General features: G+C 44.8%; 1 protein-coding gene across 3 annotated transcripts in view; it reads right to left on the bottom strand.

Annotated features, from left to right (window-relative positions):
• Positions 1–5,330: 5,330 nt before the first annotated feature.
• LOC119170810 (transcription factor E2F2) overlaps positions 5,331–22,595 on the bottom strand; it is a 41,229-nt gene continuing 23,964 nt past the window's right edge. For all 3 annotated transcript variants that reach the window (XM_037422068.2, XM_075886634.1, XM_075886635.1), the window contains exons 6-7: positions 12,549–12,732; positions 5,331–9,033 (exon numbers count right to left, since the gene is read on the bottom strand). In XM_037422068.2, coding sequence (XP_037277965.2) covers positions 8,804–9,033; positions 12,549–12,732 — 414 coding nt within the window. In that variant the 3' untranslated portion in view covers positions 5,331–8,803. The remainder of the gene's footprint in view (positions 9,034–12,548; positions 12,733–22,595) is intronic.

Below are 22,595 nucleotides of genomic sequence, written 5' to 3' on the forward strand. Positions count from 1 at the left end.
CGCTATAAATATCGTCATGCCATACCAACTAGCCCAAGCTGCCACACTTCTTAGGAATAGATGTTATGTGAAGCATGCAGAGGGAAGGACGACGTGAACCACCGCCAATTTCAGCGCGTGGCACCTAACTGCAGTTCATTTTAACCCGACGTGACGGGTGTATAATAGTAGTACATATGTAATGTTTATAAAATTGAGTAGCCAGCACTGCAACCACAATTGACGATTCACGAACAATAAAAAGTAGTTCCGAAACTTGGCGTGGCTCATTGGTAGAATACTTGATTGCCAGCCAAATCGCGGAGATACGATTCCTGCTGGGATCCTCACATTTATTATTTGCATTCGTCGGGTCAACGCTGCCGATGTCAGCTTTTAACGCTCTCGCTTTAATATTATACAAATGTTTAGCCTTATAGTTTAGTGGTATAGCCCACGTATTTGAGGGTGAATAAGTTAAAAAACAGTGAAAAGGAAAAGAAAACGAGAATGTTTGCCTGTGTCGCCGCGCAAAGCAATGTTACAAGTTTTTTTTTTTTTTGTTAGGAATAACAAAAATTAATAAATATGAACCTTGCACCAAACGCGAAAACATTTATGTTGCCGATTTGTTTGCATTCGACTTCAAGTTCGCCTGGAGACGTTCGAAATGGGAAGCTATCTCGAAAACTACGCTAACTTATCCGTAATACACCGTCACCGAAGCTAACTGAAGGCAAGTGAAGCCATTCTCAACAGTCGCTTGCTGAAAACTACAATGCACTAGACTGTACTGCGAACGTTTCATGTCGCTTAGCGTACTGTCCCCGCCTCCCGAGCTAACACTGACCTTCCACTGCAATGCTCTAGGCGATGAGCACTTGATAAACGAAGACCAAAGGCAATTAGGTGCCGATTGCGTTGGTCCACCTACAAACAAAACAGTACCGAACAGTTTGTCTGCCTTAGACTGAATAACACGTATGGGCTGTGACATCACCGCCGCATTTGCCCATCAATGGATGAGAATGGCCGTGTTCACACTTATCAAAAAAAGCCTGCAACGCATGAGCATTGTCCTTCGGCGATCACGGGCTTCGTAAAAACACTTCGCAGCCGCACCGAGGTTTTATGAGCGTCCCAACATTCACACGTGATCTGTGCAAAAACAAGTATTTCATTGTCGACCTTGCCCTTGGCCACAAGCAAAATGAGGTACTCGGTAGCAAGGACACTTTCACCTTCGACAACGCCACGTTTCCACATTGCACTATAGAAAATGCAGTACATCCAACAGCAATAATTAACCCACACTTCATAATGAGAAACTTTATGGCGCACACACCCAGATGAAGCTGCGGCGCAGTGGACGGCCGCGCTTCATCTCCTGCGCAGCTCCAACCTCCTGGATCAAATCAGCGCCATCCAGCAAGCCCATTGGGCAGCGAGGAGACAGGGTCTCTGGTTTACCTCGGGGGCGGCCTAGGCCCAGGCCATGAATTTGCCTGAGTTTCCAATGAAATTGTGACCACCACCACACATCGCAGCTACCATCTTTGCCACTGTTAGCTTTCGCAGCCACAGTAGGGTTTCCCGATGCGTGCGCTTCCTTGCAGGGTGAAGTCACTCCTTGAAGGGGCGAGTGCCTCCTTCCAATCGGCGGCCGCCATTCGGCTCCCCCTGTCTCGTCGCGGCTGGTTGAGTGAAACAGGTGCGTGGCGTTTTCTCGGGCAAGATACCCGGTTGTTGCGTGCCACAGCGCACAAACCGCTTGCGAAATCGCTATAGGATGTTAAGATTTCCGAACGACCCTAAAAGGCGACTCTTGTGGCTGGTAAAGATCAAGCGCGACGAATGGCAACCCACGGACCGTGCGTGTTTGTGCAGCTTAAGTTATGCCATTTCACCATTTCGAGAGTTATAACTGAAATCGCTGTCACACGGGCACTTTTGATCGCGATCGAGCCTGCTGTGATTGACTCTCTTACTCTAGCTGCAGAGGGAAGCCAATCACTGTTTATAAACGTGATCCCCATCGGGCTCAACCGAAATCACCAGTGCATGGGTGTAATACACGTTTATTTGAATGCTGTATACATTTGTATTTAACACGTACTCGTTAATTTTGAAGAGCACAACATCCGTTGTTCCTAATCGCTTCTCGCACATAAGCTGCAGTTGCGCGAAGATGTGCGCCTACGTTGTGAAATTGTTGCTACCAGCGCCTTCAGATGTTTATTTGTTCAAGATGTAACATCACACTGAAAGCACGCATCCCGTGAGTTCATTTTCTCAATGTCTTTTTTTTTTTAAGAAACCGACTATTGATAGATTGATACGTGGAGTTTAACGTCCCAAAGCCACCATATGATTACGAGAGACGCCGTAGTGGAGGGCTCCGGAAATTTTGACCACCTGGGGTTATTAAACGAGCACCCGATTCTGAGCACACGGGCCAACATTTCCGCCTCCATCGGAAATGCAGCCGCGATTCGATCCCGCGACCTGCGGGTCAGCAGCCGAGTACCTTAGCTACTAGACTACCACGGCGGGGTTAAGAAACCAACGATATTTCACTTATTTCTTTTTAGCCCATCGGCTTCGCCTGCAGCAACCCACCAGTCTGGTTGGCGAGGCCAAACACACTGACTCGCGAATCGCCGGCTGCCTAGAGAAGATATGCGCTGCAGTTAACTTGCAGTGAGTTGTAGCGCTTGTTTATGAAGTATATTAAATCGTCCAAATAATGCTTTGACAACTGAACTTGCCGTATATTGAACGCAATTTGCTTACTCATTATCTTAAAGCCGAATTCATTTTAACGATATTGATGAACCTTTTATAACAATTACTAATTCACAATATATTCCTGAGGAAAACACGCTAAACCTGCCTTAATAGTCTGATAGATATGTGGGGTTTAACGTCCCAAAACCACTATACGATTATGAGAGACGCCGTAGTGGAGGGCTCCGGAAATTTAGACCACCTGGCGTTCTTTACCGTGCACCTAAATCTGAGCACACTGGCCTACAACATCTGCCTTAATAGTCACAATGTCTGCATGCGAGTCATGATTTAATGTAATAAAAGCCAAATAGTGTGATACGTATTCAACAATTTTTTTGCCAATCTGCTGTTCGGAGTAATGTAAAAGAGATGACAGTAAATTCAAAGAACTGTGCATTGCAAGGTACGGTCTGTGAATGAGGTAGCTGATGAATCATTTGAAAACAAGACATGAAAATATGGTACGCAATCAGTTTTTCTCTTTTCAACAACAGCACGTTGTTTCTATTCTTCTTTTTTTTTTAGCCGGCTGGCAAACTTTTTTTACACTTTCGTGGAAGGCATACAACTTACAGATAAAATGAAAGGTCATGGTACTTGGGTGCGTGTATTTCACATCTTTAACCTATACAAAGAGCTACCGACTAGCCCAAGAAGATGCCAGTTGAAGGTGCACGTTAACGCGGCTCGCGTCTACCCGATAGAGGGGGCTACTCTCGAGACATTCTCGGAACACGTTGTGACGTCATTTCGAGCTCCCGAATGGCTTTAAAGGGGACCAATCAGCAGGCTTCGACTTTTTTTTAGGCCCTCCAAACAAGCTCGCGCATCTTTCGTATGCCTGTCCAACCTCTTTCCTCGTGCAGTAACGACAACTCGGCGATCGGTGACGTTGACTTCATTACTCTTTGCTGAAACCTGCTTTATACCAATCGACTAGCTCCGTGCTGCGTCACGTCACCGAGTTGACGTCACTGCGCATGTAAGGAGATTGGTCACGCATAGAAAAGATACGCGAGTTTGTTTGGGGGTGTGTGAAAAAAGTAGGAGCCTGTTGTCTATGCCTTAAAAGGAGAGCCGATGAGGGGAGTGGTGGTCCGCTGCACGGGTTGAATGTGTCCTGGCTTGCTCCCTGGCCTTTCCTCTCGCGTCTACAGGCCGGTACGAGTCGGAAACAGTGTCTTAGACTGTTGGTGTTTTATTGATCCCCTGGCGAGCTTCACATTTCACAAAACCGGAATATACTGGCGACGCCATAACGTTACACAATCAACTTTCATGAGGTAAGGATCGAGGCAACCACTATGCAATTTTGCGCAAAAGCGTGGTACCCGTTACACATTTCAGGCATAAGTGCATTTTGTACTATGGCCATTAACAATGGAGAGCTATTTCTAAGCTCATTGTATTGGGTTGGAAGCATTCTACAACCCACTCAAGCAATTCACATTGTGTTATGCCTGGTTGTTAGTTTACCCTTTTTGGGATCACAATGCATACATTACCATGATTCCTTGACTGGCACGACAACTCTCTTTGCAAGGCAGTTCCATGAAACAGTGTGGCTCTGGAGTAGAATACCTAACTGTCACGCCGAGGGCCTGGGTTCAAATGTCATCCTTGAGATATTAAGGGCAACGCTCCTTAAGGCGTGGGTCGGTCATTACCTGTATGTATGCATGTATGGGGTAACCATCTCACAGCATATCTACGGAGTGAATGATGAGTGGGGCGAAGCTTCGGGGGGTTCTACCGGCAAACCGTAAATCATCCGCTAGCAGGGTCTATCCGTCGTCAATGTGTTTGATGCACGCACGGACGAACGAACGCAGGGACGGATGCACAAATAGAAGCACAGGCGGACGGACGGAAGTGCGAACAGACGCTTCTCCCCACTCATTATTCACTCCGTAGATATGCTGCGATTTTTTTTCTCAATTCCTTCTTACTGACTTCGTATGATATCAGTTACAGACACCAGCTGTAGCAACGGCATATCAATATGGTGGTGAAACCTGCTGTCGTGATCTTACTTAAAAAGAAACTGCCTGCAGAAGTCCTCTAATATCAATATTATTTGCTGGGGTTTAACGTCTCAAAACAACGATATGATCATGAGAGATTCCGTAGTGGAGTGCCCTGAAAATTTTGACCACCTGGGGTTTTCAACGTGCACCTGAACCTAAGCACACAAGTCTAAAGCAGTTTCTCCTCAATCGACAATGCAGCCTGGATTCGATCCCGCAACATGTGGGTCAACAGCAGAGTGCCTTAGCCACTATACTATCGTGGCAGGTCTGCAGAGCTTCTCCAGCGGTCCACTTCTATATAAAGCTGTGGTCCTAAGCTTAGCTTCATGTCTCGTGCCAAGAAGGAGTACAACCAACATGCTACAGCGATGAATGAAGGAAAGGAATTTTGAGGGTTTGTTTGAAACCAGTTAATTAAGAGCAGCACATAAAGCTGGTTTTCATTAAAGTATTACAATTACCTTATTGAGCAAACTTTCACATGCACACTGAAAGTGTAGATGAAGCTTATCAGACACGAAAGTACAATGATCCGTGGTATATAAAACGAAATTTTTATTTGGCAACAGCAACAAGCTAGCCCATATAGCTGCTTGTGTAGTGTCACACGACCCAAATTCAACCTTCTAAAAAAAAAAGAACCTGTCAACATTTCATTAGCAAACACATACACAAAATACCTACAAAAAGTGAAAAATATATGTTACACACTATGTACAATGAACACCAGTTCTTGTTGCAAAATATAATACCTTGCTTCATAATGGCAGTTCGTATCGCACACCAGAACAAGTGCGCTGGAGGTATCGTCCAAAGGACAACTGACCTCCCATAAAAATAGGCAAGCCTTTTTCCCATATCCGCAGTTTCTCATATACGACAGTGTTGACTGAAAGTTCGACACACACGTCACATGGGTAGGAAGGCAGGCACGAGGAATACTTTTTCAAACCACGCGGTCTAAAAGGAACGCTTCGTAAGGTGCCACCATTCCTGAATACAAACAGGAAACAAGTACCCCCTAGCACACCCGCAAACACCTTATGTTCCACACAGGCCCATTGCCACACTGTAGTTGCGGCAGAGGCACGCAGAGCAGCCGACAAGGCTTCCACGAGAATGTCATTTTCATGTAGCCATTTCAATTCATTCATAACCGAGGAATGTTGGACGCTGTCACAACCTCCAGCTATGCCACTGCCGATTCCTCCTGCACTCTGCATGCACAAAATGAAAGGGCTTTCATGTGACCAGCTGTCTCTTCAACCACTGAAGTGAAACCGTCAGTGCCGACAGCCCTCTAAATGCAAAAACAGGGAAGCAACTAAGGCAGATTTCAAGGGCATGATGGCACACTGAATGGACTCGGACAAAAGGACACTTGTTGAAGGACAGCGCACAAAAACACCGTCCCCATTCCTTCAGCATGTTGCAGGCACTGAGCACTTAGGTTTGCCCCGCGAAGCAAGCAAGGTTTTAGGTGCACTAGTGTATTCTCCCATAATGTTTCCTTTTGCTTTTCCCTGGATTCATGGTACAGTATTCCTCACACCCTACTATGTGACCAACAGTTATGGTATGTGCCCGGTGCATGTGCAGCAAAGTGATATAAAAAAAAACAAATGTAGAAATCTCTTTACTTAACCAATTAATGAAACTAGTATTAGTTTTGAAGCGCAGAAGCCCAGGTGTTGTTTAAGAGAGCCCTAAAATGAGTACTGACACTAAAGTTTTGTAGTTTGCTTTTAGATTAAATGCTAAATAATGGCAAAACTGTCATGGCTGGATAGCTACAGTGCACAATGGCCTCTTGTTTGGTGAAATATTTATATTGCCAACTCAGAATTTCAGCTTCAGGGAGCACTGCAAAAAGGTGGGTCAGGACGGCTGACATGCAGGTACAGCAAACCGTGTGACCAACACAGAACTATCACATGCATGTCATGTGCAGTAAAATGTGCACATAAGCACCACGTTGACAGCTTTGTTTGTGTACGCTTCTTAGAATGTCTCCACCATTGTTCTCATCCCGAAACTTTGAGCTTTGTGGTGTGGGTAGGTCCAGCCAAGCTGATGATGTCATGATGCACAGCATGCGCCTAGAATTTTATTTAAAATATGCTCTAGGCTATATTTGTTTATATTTATTAAAAGTGTGTGTTTCCACGAGACGATCTTGCAGGTAATCTTGCTTTAAATATTTTGAGTCAGAACGCTTTTAGGACGATCTTAAGCATAACTTCCACCTTGCACCTGCTTCTGTAGTTAATTAACTTTCGTTTCAGCGACCGTCACATGTGGTCACCATGGCACACAACGCCTGACTTAGAATTGGACTCTTTGCATGCAAACATAACGTAACTGAACTGAAAAATAAGGACCTCAAGTGAAGTTTTGAAGCTTATTAATTTCACAGCATAAATGTCAAGAATCTGCCTCAAGAACCAGCCACAGGGAGCCTTAAGGCCTACTTGACCTTTTTAGCAACAAACTGCAACCAGTACCATTTATGAAATGGTAACGAGCCTATCAGCAAGCAAAGGGCGGACAACTCCCCTAGACAGCGTTTTTCTTTTTCTCTACGAAGAAGCTACAAATGGTAATTTACGCTTCCGAGCACCATACAATCAATGCCTAGGAGCCCTTTTTATAGTCTGACTCGCTCTTTCACTGCTGTCATCTCAAACTGAGCCCTTCAAAAGGTACTGACAGTGCGAACTGTCAAAGATTACTGTGCCTTAGGGATCAAACATAGTAAACTCTGTTTCTTTTTCAACAGTGGGCTGATGGCACTGATAGAGCTATAAGAGATAAGTTATTGCTGCTTCTTAAAAAGGACACTGCTAACACAAAAAAGCTTCAGACCTTTCAACGTACAGGCAGCACTGTCATCTATCCACCCAAAAGTGATAAATAAGACTTTATACAATTGAAGCAGTGATAACCAGAAGTTTACGTTGCCTAAACAGATGCCCATGCCATAAAAAATGATCTGAAATCCCTGTCAGCAGTACACTGTCTTGCTCAGCTGACTACACTGTCAAATGAGCACCCTGAATGGAAAACAATACACCCAAACAGCACGACCTGCACATCTCAAAACTCCCCTGCTTCGATGCCATGCTAATGGCACAAAATATAAGACTAAAATGACTGAGTCAACCCGGCTCTGCAACCGTCACCAGAGAGCAGATGGCAACCTCCTTCATAATGCCCCTAATGTGGCCAGAGAAAGCTAAATAAAAGCACAAATAGCGCAAAATTGCACACACATGCCACTATAATAATGTTCATGCTTTCTGCTGCCGCTCGGCTAGTTTAAAACTAAGTGCATGGGCTGCGTGAGCTCGTGCGCTTTCAAAGGCAACAACGGTAAGACTTCAAAGCAAACACACACAGATGGAGGCTTCCACCAAACTGCAACAATTGGTGCTGCAGTGCTACATCAACAGCGAACAGATTCCTCAGATGCGACTAAAATGCACTTTGTAAAAACCTCGTTCCTGTGGCAGCACCAGCGAGCAGACAAATAATGTGGATCTTTGTCTCTGTGCGCACCACCGCAACAGCCCCTCGGAGTCTGTCCTCAAGCAAGAGAGGACACGGTCTAAAAAGCCATCCCGGTCAAAAGCATAAATACAAAACAGCAAACGAACAAAACAAACAGACAATGGAAGGGCTCAACACAGACAGACATGCACAACACATTCAAAGAAGGGACAAGGTCTTAGACGTGTGGTGCAGAATCACATAGATATGCTAACATAGGCTCAACATGTTTGATTTCCCACGGCCAGTACTGTACAGCTATGTTGTCCACCTGACATCGTGCACGAGCAGGAAACTGTGCACACACAAGCGTGCTGCGGCAGTGCTACGTGAAGGGGGAAGGGGAAGGGCGTCACCGGGGGAAGAGCCGGCAACGGCACGGCGCCTGTTTTTTTGTACTTGTCGGCACAGACAGACAGTGAGAGAGACTGAATTGGAAATCGAGCGAGCGGACATCACTTGGACGGGGGGCAGAGGTCGGAGAAGTCGTAGTCGTCGAACAGGTCGGCAATGCCCTCGGCCTGGTCAAGAGTGAAGGCATAGTCCTCTTCAGAGAGCGGGGGCTCCAGCTGCACAAAGCTGTCCACCAGCAGCTGGTCCTCCGTCTGTACCAGCAACTGCCGGCCGCCCATCGGTCCGAGGTCATCCTCTTCGGAGATGAGGGCTCGCTTTAGCACGACCTCCTCTGCATTGAGAAAAGAATCGGTTTGGTTACTCCATGTGGTAGAAGAACCAGAGTGAGCACCAACATTTTTATAAAAGGCTTTGCACAGTTTCGCTCATCTTGCTAACACAAAAACGTTGCCAAGATAAAATGAAACGCATAATAAAGTATCTCCAAAAGTATTTTGTTTTCCTTGTTTAGCTCTGTGCATCACAGTAGAATGATAGTTCGCAGCCCATAAAGAAAAAAAAAAGCACTACTCTGTACTCTGGAGCATCTAGTGTGAATCGGTACCGTATTTTTTTGCATATAACCCGCACCCCCAACTATGAACTCCCCGAAAAACAAAAACGAAAAATCCTCGCATATAACTCGCATGCCTAGCTTAAAGTCACAACTGCGCAGTACATCCCAATCTCGTTGACAAAAAAACTTAATTTCAAAGCGATCGCCGCAACGTTGACGGCGCCGATTCCCGTTCCTTCAACCATTGTTCGACTCGCTGCTTTCAACCGAGGCTTCATTGCCACTCTCGCCGCCACGTCGAAAATCCGTGCCAGGCCATAAATCGCTGGAGCCATCCACAGCTCGCACGAAACTCGTGCGAGATGTTCATCTTGCAGGCCAACCTGAGCGCTTCCATTCGCGCTAACTCCGTTGACACAGCGTGGCCGCGACTCCCCCACTTCTCAATAAATTTGACAAGCTGCATCTCAACAAAGTGGTACACACCAGTCTTTGGGCCATGAAATGCTCGCTTCTCCTTGTGTGCACTTTTGAGAGAGGCTTTTTTTTTTCCGCGAGTCGCGAATGCAAGACTCGTCGGCGTCTTGCCTCCTCGCAGCAGTTCTTGCAGATTTCTTCCGCAGCAGCTACAATCTTGAGTTCTTCTTTCGCGGTGAAAGATTGCCGCCAAGACCCACCCATCGTGCCTCACCAGACAAGGCTGACCAACGGTGCAAACTGGCCACAACTGACTCGGAGAAAGATGCTGTCAAATCGCAGTTGTGACGCTGTTGACCAAACCGAACAAAGCACGCAAAAAGTGAATAAACACGCTACGGAGGGGATCTGTCTATGGCATAAGTTGGCTTTTATTTGCTTTGCACCAGTCGATGCTGATGGGGATGCGGACTGCACGGGAGGCCATGCATTGCCGTGAAGCCGACCTCTGCTTCTGGATTATTTGCAGACAACCTGCAACCCCACTTTTCAGGCGATTTTTTCAATTTTCAGTGCAGGGTATACGAGAGAAAATACGGTAAATTTTTTGACACTGGACTGCACGGGAAGCACTGCTGCATGCTGAGATTCACTGGCACTTCAGTGTTGTGGATGGCAAGAGCTAAGACGCTGACGAAGACGCACGAAACACAGCAGTTTTCACCGCAGTTCACTGGCACATGCCAGAGGCTGTACTGCTCAGACTACTACCGCGATGCGTCCAGTTGATTAACAGTGGAAAGCATGTTGTGTTTGACTGAATGCAACCAATAGCTACTACTCGAAGACACCTCAAATATCTGCAAGTATTCCTCAATTAAGGAGGAAGGCTATCCAGGAAACCAAACTTATTTATTTTTAAGACATCTTGATGAAACTTTCAGGGCATGTTCACTACAATAAAACTAGAGAAACTGCAATGTTTCATGAAATTGTGTTACTGTTACTACAGTTACTGAGGTCTAACTGGGTGGTCCACTTTTATGCCTGAAGAAGAGCCGGAAGAAATCCCAGGGCATACGAGACGGCTGAAATGATTTGTGGTCATCCCTGGATATATATCCTAGGGCATTAACGAGCCATTTTTTCAATTTCCCCTCCAAAATTTTTTTTTTGCCAGGACACCTCCCACGGGCGTACCAGAAATGACAGGTGAGTGAAGCCGCCTGCTACAGCGAACGTCGCTTGATTGCACTGGGAGATGTTGTAGATGCTGCCATCTAGGACAAGCCAGGCGAACCCGGTGCGCGTGTGCTCGAGGTGCGCGTGGCACATGGCTGGGCTCCTAGGCTAGAACGCGGTTTTGGTGTGCCCACGTAACCCAGCCTCCTGCCTTCTCGCTCTTCCCCGACGACTTCAAAACTTATTGAAAATACAGTGCAAGGCAAAACGAGTCTCGTGAGCAGACCTATGTCGAGACAGATGAAGGAGAGAACAACAGCGAGACGAGCGCGCCAAACCTACCATTGCCGGGAGGGACCGCCCCCACTTCCAGCCAATGGCGGGCGCGCTTTCGCCCGCGAGATATGAATGAGCTACTCTAGCCGATCAGCACTCCGAATCGCATCCCAAGGAAATGCCGATAGCATCTCAACCGTGCCGTTGGCACTATTGTGAAAAGCAGCAAACGAGAGAGAAAGAACTGCCGGTCAAAACAAGACCAAGATGGCTCGGGATGGCCGCATGGTCTCAGAATGGCGCGCGCGCGAAATTTGCTTTGATTTTGTCTTTTGCACGTGTTTTGGCCGCTGCGACGGCTTCGACAATAGCATTCTTTTTGCACTTTGAGGTTGAATGAGGCGCTGCTATTTACAGAATACGCAGTTTATGTGACACAACCCAACAATATGGTTTTCCAAAAACCGACTCTTTCACAATTTTTTTTTGGTTTTCAAGGTCGGCATCCCCCCCCCCCCCCCCCTAAAAAGAAGATCTGAATCAGATGTCGCACTATTCCTTAAGACACGATACGTGGAATGTCACGTTTGCTTGTCTGTGGAGAAGAGTAAACAAAAAGGGTAAACTAGCCAATGCTGATGACAACTGTGAGGCAAATGTTTCTTTCTTTTTGTCTGAATTCATGGGGCATCGACAAGGACACCACTTAAATTCCAATGAATCCTAGCGGCACAGTGGAAAGGAATGCGGCTGGTAATCAGAAGGTGGCAAGCTCGAAACTTGAAAACAGAAGCATTTTTTGTTTTTTGTTTCCTTTCTTCTTAGACAGCTTTTCTTTTTTTTTATTTGCGCTAATGCCATCTACATGATTTTCTTCTTATATTCAAGAATATCAGGTAAGCAATGTGCAGTATTCTCTCTGAAACTCTTTTGCACTCCGCTACAGAGTCCCCCTCCAGCGTGCTATGTCATAAAAATTTCAGCTCTAAATACTCAAAATTGAAAAAAAAAAATTTAAGACCAGTGTCTTCCCTAAACTTGATGCCAGGTGTGCTTTGCTCTCACTCCGTTCAAATAGTCTGAATAGTCGCTCAGTTCATTGCGCTACAGTCTCGGAGCCTATACTTTTCATGCAGTGCAAAGTAACTGCAGACATAAGACAACAAAAATGTGCTGACAGGAGTGACACATCAGCTCATTACATTAAATCTGAGTTGGAACATTAACCGCACTGCTAATTAGAAATTTGAACGTTCAAGAGTGCAACATTAGTAGATGACGTAAGCCAGCAGGTGCTAGAAACCCATGAGTAATGAACTGTTGCAGGTACCATAGATCATTGGGAGCTGAACGTACGAACACCTGTGTTGAACAACATCACAGGGAATGTTTATAGAAAGGCCAGTGCTGCTCACCCGTGGAGGGTCCTGCCACAGCAGTAGATTGTGCTGCCTCTTCGTAGTCCCCTAAGGAAGACGACGAAGGCTGGCTGCTCACAGGGACCTCTGTATCGCAGTTGACATGTCCCACGGGGTCTTCGGGATTGGACAGGTACACTTCAATCTCCCCTTTATCACTCTTGAGCCAGATCTGCAGGCCCTGTTCAAGGAGGCACATGAAAGAGCTTTTAGCCTTACATACATAATGCACATCATGTTGTGACATGAATGAAAAAGAAAATACGAAAAGAACAAACAAGAAACCACATGACCAACACAAGCATGGGCTTGCAATTCAAGGTTTTGTAAATATAATGAAAAAAAAAAAAGGTTTAAAAATCACATTATACAGCAATCTACAAGTACAATAACCAGCATGAGATGTTATGAACACACAGGTAACTTAAACAGCCTGGAAAGTCATTGGCGAAGCTAGAATATTTTAAGAAATGATGCCACTTTCTCTGGATAAGGCAATACTAGACGTGCAGCTAACTCATTTATTCTACAGTGTGTTTGGAAATTTTTCTGTAGGCTCCCTTCAGAGTTTAGCTGCATATCCAGGTCTGAATCAAGTTCTCCTGAGCTGGCAGTAGAAATAGAAGAAAAAGAACTGCACTTTTTTGCTTGCGAAACAAAAGGCACTTCAGAAAAAAAAAAGAGAGACAAAAGCTGAACTGTTGATTCAAAGAAGTTTTAGCTTCATTTACGAAGCAGTTTGATAGCGATTTCTTTCAAACGAAATTCTATCCACCAAGATATGAGCATAACAAAACAGAAGTACATTGCTGTGACAGAACATACAAGCAACAATCGCAGTGGCCAATACACGCTTTTTGGTATACAGTATAAATCCGGCAATAAACAAAACTTAAGAACATCCTTACATAAATTGGAATCTAATTAAAACATTGCAAAACCAGAGAGACATTACATGGCACTGCCAACTTGGGTCAATTTCCAGGTAGCTGAAACATGCTTTGCTTGCAGTAATGCAGGAAGTAACAAATCACTTGGTCCCCAAGTGATGTACAAATGAATGGGATTTCCCATGGTTCACATGATCTACTAGCTTAATTGGTGCAAGTGATGGCAATGAAAAATCTCGAGTGACTAAGCATCGTGCTTGGGCCGAGTTATACGACTGTGATAACCTATTGAATGATGCCGCCGAAGCTCTCAAGTGCCCGCATGTGCAATCTTATCCCACTTCCCTCTCCCCTTTAGTTTCCTATATATTCACGAGTGTAAACAAAACCACTGGCTTTTTGTTGGCATGATCCGACTGCCTTGTTTACTGCAGGAGTGACGTTGCGGTCTCCCATGCAACAAAGACCCAGTCCTTTTCTTTAAAGTAATGTAAAGGGCTGGGTCATTGTTGCACAAAAAGCTCTTTCTTTACAGTAATGTAAAGGAAGGGCTTTATCTTGATATGTTCTACATCCCCACAATGTGTTGAAGGGTGCTTCAAGCAGACCTTCATAGCTTGCATATTATAGGCCACATACATACCTACCTGCAAACCTGGCAACAGAGAAATTCGTAAAACCCTCCTGCGGGGAAGGGGGGCGGTTACAGACTTTTTTTTTTATTTGTACCTATCATGAATTTGCCTTTAGCAAAAAGCATAATCATGATTTGTCGCCATAAGTCAAATAGGCACGCTGAATTATTTTTCCCTATTTTAAAAACAATCACTAAAAACAAGAGAGGAGGGAAAGGGTCCCAAACGCAAGTCAGTGCGAACATTGGCGTTGTGGTCTTGTGATGGCTTGGAGTGGCTAAACACACGAGGGTACGGCTTCCCAGTAAGGTGAGAGTCTCAAAGGGGGAGCACTAATTTCACATCATGAAAACAAGAAGAAAAAAAAATAAAACGATTTTTGTCAGAACTAGCGTATGTCTTCACAGGTGAACAGACGGAATTGCACAGCTGGCTGCCGCAAAAATGCGCAAAGCTTTGGCTTTGCTCGCTACTAGATTCTTTGGACAGGAACACCAAAACGCTTCTAGCCTTTTTTTTTTGTTACATAATAACCGCCTTTAAAGGGAGATGCGGGTCGAAAAATGCGAGTTTTTTCAAAATTACCGATTTTTCGTTTTTGCCTTTTTTGATAAGATTAGTACTTCTGCTGTTATCAAAAAATAATACAGGTCGAGACCTAACTGGAAATTCTTTTAAATTGCATCTAAAGAGCACAAGGTGTCTAATAAAGGTCGAAAGTGTGCAGTCTTCGAGCACCTTGCTGGCGATAATGCGCCGCCGCTCGCCATTGTTGATCGCATGAGTCGAAGATTCGAGCCTCACTCTTCAAATACCAACAGATTCTCTTGCTGATGCAGCGCAAGAAATAATAAAAAGAAGCACTCTTCTGCATGTTTTTTGAGCGCCGCGACTGACTTATCACAAGGTACGAATCGGGGACTGCCAATGGCCGCTGCGCGCCTGTATGTGCTGTGAAACCTATTTGCGGAATCCATGTCTTGTCGAGCAGTGCAGCTGAACAATGCTTTTCTCGTGTAATTATCTCCGTTATGAATGAAAAAAAAAAAAAAGCATCGCTTGCAAGTGAAAGCCGTTGTGCGGCGCGCCCTGTAGGTATAGGCTACGAGCAGCTGGTTTGATTTGCGGCAGTTGTTGGCTTGCAAAAACCAATGCATCAAAAGTCATTCACCAGAAGTTAGTCAGCCAGAAAGTTCTTGATGCGGCAATGGATGACGTCAGCGCCAATCTTGAGAGGTCGAAAGAGCTCGCAGTGAGAGAACTTAGCAGGTACGACATTTCCATTATGTACGACGGTATGTGGCACAAGCATGGCTGCAAAATGGCATGACACTCGACTTAGTATGTATTTCGCAGTCCTGTCGAACTTCTTCCTAGCTTGCAGTTGGCACAAGGCTGTGCCAGATGGAGCGGAAGTTTGGCAAGCGTTTCATGGCCCTGTCTGTGAGCGAAATGTCTGTTGAGTTGGCTGGAAAAAGCCGAGAGGGACAAACTCATAGTGCTGGCGTATTTTAGTCTCAGTGGCCACTACAAGAAGCATTGTTCTTTTTGGTGTGCAAATTTCATCTTATTTAATGATATATTTCATAAATAAAAACTCAATTTTAACTTTAAAACTCGTTTTTCTCAAAACACAAATTTTGCCATTTTTTCCAATGTGCCCTTTCTTTTTCGGGCACTTCTAGTGCTCGGATCTGCTTGAAATTTTGCACCAAGTTTTTTTCCAAAGCATGACAAATGCAATTATCTAGTTTAAATTTCAATATTTTATTGTATAATGAAAAAAGTTGTATGTATACCTTTACTAGGGTAGGTGAAATATGGACTTTTTACGTCTGTTATTTATCACGCATTTTACATATTTTGTATGTGCTTCCTAATTAGTTATTTGCATTCTACACTATATTTTAAACGTTATGAACTATGAATGGTAAAAAATTACGGAAGTTCAGAGACGAAAAGAGGGGGGGCAAAAGGATTAAGGTTTTCACTTTCATTAAGGTTTAGCTCATTTTGCAGAGCTAAAAGCAAGCAACTTGCAAGAAAATAATCATATATTTGAAATCAGCATAAAAAGTTCCATAAACAGCTCATGTTTCATTGCTCTAGGGTGAATATTAAAAAAAGTTTATTCGACTAGTATCTCCCTTAAGGGGGGGACATGGGTTCTAAATTTTTTTTAAATTTTTTGCTCAATCTTAACCAAACTACACTACCTAGGCTAGTTTTTCATGCTGATTTCAAATCTCCAATTTGTTTCTTAATATTTCAAGTGGTTTAGAAAATATGAAGGTCTGAATCTTTATTGATTGCATACTTCTTACGGGACTTCTTGGCAATTTATTCTTGCTAAATCCAAAAAGTGAATGCATAATCCCAATGCTGGAGACTTGCTGTAGGGGGTGATGCTATTTTTATCCATTCGAAGGCATTTTATAAGCAAGAAAACGGACGAACACTTATGGTCACTATATTAAAATAAATTTCTCTCACTAAAATCTTCAATGGTAATTTTTGAGGTGATGCTAGAAAAATAGAAATAGCATCACCCCCTAGATCATGTCAAGATGAATAAAATGATACCAACTTTGTCGCATTCACTCAAGTTTAACATAGGAAAAAACCCCCGTAAGGTCGAGTGCACTGTGCAAAAACATCGAACTGAGAAAAACGCGTTTGAAGTTTCTAGCAACTTTAACTTTTGCTAAAGTGAAGCTACAGCGATATTAATGACATCATTCTTTAGCTCTATGTTATAGGATAAATGGCCATGCTAAATTTCACTGTACCCACCCAGAATACTGCTCACAGCTTGTTCTAGAACTATAAAATAGTCATTGATTCAGCATTAGAATTATTATTTTTTTTACTTTGTGGTCGTTCCATGCCTTGCAAGTGAAAGGAACACACACAAAAAAAATCATGGAATAATGTTGTCCTTGGATAGACAATAGATTTACACAATGTTTAGGCCTAAAACTATGAATTTTATTTTTGCAAAAATTCTCACTATTTGCCATCATGACTGTTTACAGCAGACCAGGGCTGTAAGCAGAGTCCCCTGCTGGCTTGTGATGCTTTGAAAGTCTTTCCTTTATTGAACTGCTGTCGAGATTCTCTCTTCGCAATTTTTGCAGCCTGCCCTTGTCCTTCTCAAGGCTGCGACGCACCAAGTTATTGCCAGCGCTGTAGCCCAGCTTCTCGGCAATTTCCACGTTGCTCTTGATTGTGCCTTGGTTGAAACGGCTGACGGCTTTGGCAACTGCCCTTTCAATGCTCCGCAAGGATGCATGCTGAGTTTTGGAGGCCTGCTGCCAAATCATAGCGTGCAGGCTCTCACTTGGGTTCTGGGTGATCCCATCGCTGCACCTTTCCAAGAGGGCATTGTCGCTCAGCCGCCTAAACACAGGCTCCAATGCCTCAGTTAAGAAATCAGGCAGGCTGTCCTTGTGTGGTGGCGGCTTCTCATTTTTCGCAAGAGCTCTCTGAAATTTGCACCAGGATTCAGGGCCTTCAGGGCAAAGGTCATGCTTTGGTGCCTCGTCAGTTGAAGACATGTGGTTCAATGTTGCTAGAACAGCCTTTTGTATACCTGGAACATCGTTCCTGTCGCTTCTCAATGCGTAGCCATAGTATGAGGTGATCTTTATCTTTTGTTGCGTAAGTCTGCCCTTTCCACCAAGTGAGCCACCTTGAGCTTTTTTTTTCTCTACAAGGGTACGTAAGGCAGCTCCCATACGCTTGTGTACATGATTTATGCAGTCCTTTTTGGCCACCTTTATGAAGCCGTACACCTCTTTTTCTGTGAGTGCGTGGAATGTCCTGCTGTCGCCGTCCGACAGCATAGTGGTATAACGAAGCTTGTGCTTTTCAAGTGACCGCTCAAACAAGCGTAAAGCTGCCTCCACTTCCATCTGGCCAGCATTACAATCAACATTCTTCTGGCACAGAGGGGCATGCTGAATAAGCCAAGCAGAATGTCCTGCTTCTCCTTCCTTGGGTCCTGTGGTGCAAGCCAGGCAAAAGTTCGATAGCACGATATGGTCAACCACGAGGCCACTATACATCTCAACAATGCAGCCAACACATATATGCGAGCTATGTCCACGCGTAAGCCAGGTGCCGTCATAAATGACGTCGACATTTCCGGGCGCGTTGCCGAACTCCGCATAGAGCTCCTTGACGCGAGCAACGCTCGCCGCTTCGCATTCGGCAGCAGTCGCACAGCAGGCTTCTTTCATTACATTCATGTGGCTTTGGTAACTCTTGTGGTGAAGCCCTCGATGCGAAATATTCATCCCGGCAAAGAAGTCCGACAGAGCCGTTGCCCCCTTGCCGTTTCTGTTGATGGCCTTCATGGCACGCATGTTAACTTCAAACGGCCTTATTTTGGCGTCGGTCTCGTCGGCTATACGTGGGGGCGAAAAACGCTCTTCGCGAAAGTCACAACTGCCGCACGTGACTATGAGCTTCGAACACAGCCCGTACTCTTTCTTGGCCTTTCAAATAGTGACGCTTCTTTCACCGCATTCTGGGCACGCGACAAGTCCAAATAACGAGTGTATCGCCGCCAGATCAAGAATAACAGTCTGTCCCGTTTTCTTTGCCACCATCCTCCAGAGCTTGCATTCCGTCGCGCACTGCGATGCGAGTGATGCCTTAAGCCCACTGCATTTCTCGCGCACTAAGCAAACTCGTCCGTCGAATAAAACGCCGTGTCAATGCGGTCTAGGATGCTGCTGGAAGTGCAAGATGATGATCCGACGATGACACAATCCGATGAGGTGCTGCTGCAAGGCACAGGAGAGTGCACTGCTTCAGACACAAGCGGGCGTGGCTGCGCGCCGTCGTCGGAATGCGCCGCTTCGGCGGCATCGGGCGAAATTGGCTGCACGTTGTCGGCTGCTTTCTTCTGGAGGGCGTTTCACGGGCGACTCCGTTTCTTGCCGTACGCTTAGCGTGTATTCTTCTTTAGACGAGCGTCTCCAATCATGCCGGCAAAAGACGGAAAGTCGATGCGTCGGTAGCGTAGCACAAGCAGGCACGTGCGTGAAGCAGACGAACAACGTGCGCGAACGGGAACCGGCGGCCGACGAACAATATACAAAAAAAAGCGCGGGCAACTTTGGCCGCATCAGCCAATGGGAAGCCAGGAACAGGGGGCTCGCCTGGTGAGCGCGCTCTCCGGCCAATCAGCGGCCCGGAAGGGGGTTGCACCCGTTCTGTTTAAGCGATGCCATTTTGAAGGGTGCCAAAATGCGCACAAAGAAATCAGCTTCAAAACAAGCCAAAGATGGCTGTGACCAGCCGACTGCCTCGCCGGCGGCGCGCGCGGGAAGTTTGAACGAATTTGACCTGCCGTGGGTTGTTTTGCAGCAACAGTGGTGACTTCATAATCAATTTTAATCCATTTACTGATCGAATTCAGCGTTCACAATTTGAGGACACGTGCTTATAGATCTAAACATTTCAAATATCGCATTTTCTCAAAATCAACTTTTTGGCCATTTTCCACCATTCTAAGAACCGTGTCCCCCCCATTAATCTACAGCTGCATCAGCCACGTGCCCTCAGAGCTTGTAGATCGCTATTGTCGCGACCGCGGTTTTGTGCGTGGTGGTTACCGCAACCGGTAGTTTTGTTTCCAATCCATGTGCCTTCAAAACTAAGTCATTTTATGCTATCCAGGATCGCAACTGCCACAGTTTTTTCCACAGTTCGTGGAAGGCAGCGTTGCTTTGACTGGTTGAGCTTTGGCTGCACACATTCTTTTGGAGTTCTGTCAGTAACGTTGCCACCATACATGATCGCGTCGAACGACCATGGTTTCGTCCACAGCGGTTGTGGCAACGACACGCACTGTAAAAGACAGTATGTGCACTGGTCGCACATGTACTTCCAAAGCTTCAAGCACACTGCTCTCGATCGGTCTTCATTCGACGGTTTCAGTACTAAAGTTGAAATCACATATAGTGAATTAGGATATACTATATCACACGCCGTGATTAGGAAAAATGTTCAAAACATTCGAATTTTGGCCCAATGGACACATAAATTTGGCAGGGAAATTTTACAAATTCGTACCTGCCGCGGTTTTGCATCACTGGGGCTCTACAGCACGTTTAGATGAACACCTCTCAAATTCGCTTATAATAAAATGTGGTGGGCTCGCAAAAAGCCTGGAATGGACTGACCTGCATTTTTGTCAATGCAGCCAGATTTCCCACACAAATTTCGATTTCCGGGAGATTTTTCATGCCAACCGTACAAACGAAAGAAATGGTCGAAATCCAGGAGTCTCCTGGATAATGCAAGAGACTTGGCAGGTATGTGATTATGATAACACCAATACATCTTGTTCTATCCTGGTGGCGAAATAGAGCACAACGCTGTTTTTGTGGCCTTTGCAACTAGCTACAGCAATTCACCGTTGCCAATCGCCGAGGCCACGCTATTTTACTTAATTTATATTTTTTATCACAAATGAAATATTTTTCGTAAAACTTCAGGCAAGATTTGTAATATCGTAAGCCCGGTCGAAATTCGTACATTGTAAGAAAAAATTGGAACAGTTGAAAGGTATGCACATATATCTCATTGTAAAAAGTCTTTAGGTTTGTAGAACGGCTTTCTGTTTGTAATTGCCTCCAGGCAACACATTTGTCTCTGTCAAGCTATATGCGAGACAGTCATTATATTTGCCTATTTTGATAGAACTTGTACATATCTCTAATCCCGTCAAACCACCTTTGTTTCTTTAGATCTCCAACTGATGGAAGTCACTCCTTGCTCAGCTCGGCATGCAAGGCCGCAAGATTCATGGTACACATCTTTGTTGGAGTTGAGAGCAGGAATGCGTAGAGTTGTATGCACTGGGAACCACAGCAACTGCATGTTCTCTGAATTGGTTAATTTTCATTTGCTGACCACATGCCACGCCTTGTGAAGGATCCTGCCCTACCCTTTGCATACTTCTAATGACTGCCTAAGAACTGCTAATGATGCATTGAGCACTTGTGGAGACCAGTGCAAGTGCGATGGCTACGTCCTCTATTGTTTCGGAACGTTCGAAACTGACATTCTTGTAAGGAGTTTTAAGGTGTGACATCGAACTACTGTCATGCAGTTATTTCTATTTGGGTAATCGGCCGCATCTGCGAGAGTGGCTCATTTGCCTCATCCACAGCTGTGCGCAACTTTCTTAGCTCTATTCATGCATCTAACCTTGTCCTATCCTAAATGCACGTTCTTGGGTAGACTTGCTACTAAAACAGTCCCAAATTTTTCACATTATCAACTCTTTTCCATATTGACTGCGGTAAGTCATTCCTAGCTTGCCTTGTACGTGCTGTTTAGTTTTGATTTCGGTTCACTGTTCTACCAAAAATATTTGTTCTGCTTCTAAGACTTCATCCAGCGGGTTGTAGAGTCAATTTTTGACATATCTATGCTGATACCAATAGGAATCTCTGGTACTCCTTTGTATACTTTTTATCAGGTTCCTAAATTTAGTGCTTTCAGCCGCATACCAAATGTGGATGGCTGTCATGCATATAGCCCGACTTCTTGTGAACAACTGCATCAGTTGTATGGCACTTTCATTCTTTATACCCATTTCCAAATATACCCGTCGCATCTTTGAGCAAATAAGATTTCCAGCCGTGAAAATGGAGCTTTTAGCAAGTTATCATTACAGAAAAAACAAAATTAGGAATTACTGTGTTTACTTCTTAATGACACTGTCAACGACCCAAAAGAAATTTTTTGAGTCTTGTAAGAATGAGACCGTTCGTCACATTGGCGGCAATGAGCATGCTTTTGTCAAAAAAAAAAAAATATTTTTAACTTGGCTCTGAAAGCTGGGAAAGCACGACTGCTAGTGTCACCCAATAGTGATATGGTTGCTATTAGCAAAAGCAAAAACTCTTGCAGGTAAAGTTACCTTGCTTGAAAAAAAAAAAATGTATAACTTATAATTGTATTTTATGCACTTTTGCCAACTTTGCTTAGCATCAGAGTGTAAATTTTCCTTTTTTTCACACGCACCCAAAGAGGCACTCAGCAGCGCTGCTGGCGAAATATTTGCCTGCTGCATAACGAAGAAACGCGAACCACCCAAGTTTGGCGTCCGGCACTGCTGATAACTAATAAAGCTTTCGGCAAACTGCTGTGTGACTGACTTCAGAGAAGTCTCTATTCATGCTCACGAGTCCTCTTAAGCAAATGGACCTACTAGTATTCACTGATGCGGAATTCATGTCACGAACCATGCGACTTCTATATTGAACATTCTGCCTTCAGGTTCAGCTTTGCCACAAGGCGTCAGTGTTGACCGTCATGTCGCATATGCAACACATTATGGCCCTTCCTCATGTGCTACTAAAGAGAAATCCAAGTTGTGGCCGAAGCATCTTCACAAGGGCAGTGCAGGATATTAACAGCTATAATCAAATGATGACCCAAATTTCATATGCAAGAACCCCAATGATAATGAGGCGTGCCATAACGGGGACTTCTGA

The sequence above is a fragment of the Rhipicephalus microplus genome, chromosome 2 (genome assembly GCF_043290135.1).
Source record: "Rhipicephalus microplus isolate Deutch F79 chromosome 2, USDA_Rmic, whole genome shotgun sequence".
Lineage (NCBI taxonomy): Eukaryota > Metazoa > Arthropoda > Arachnida > Ixodida > Ixodidae > Rhipicephalus > Rhipicephalus microplus.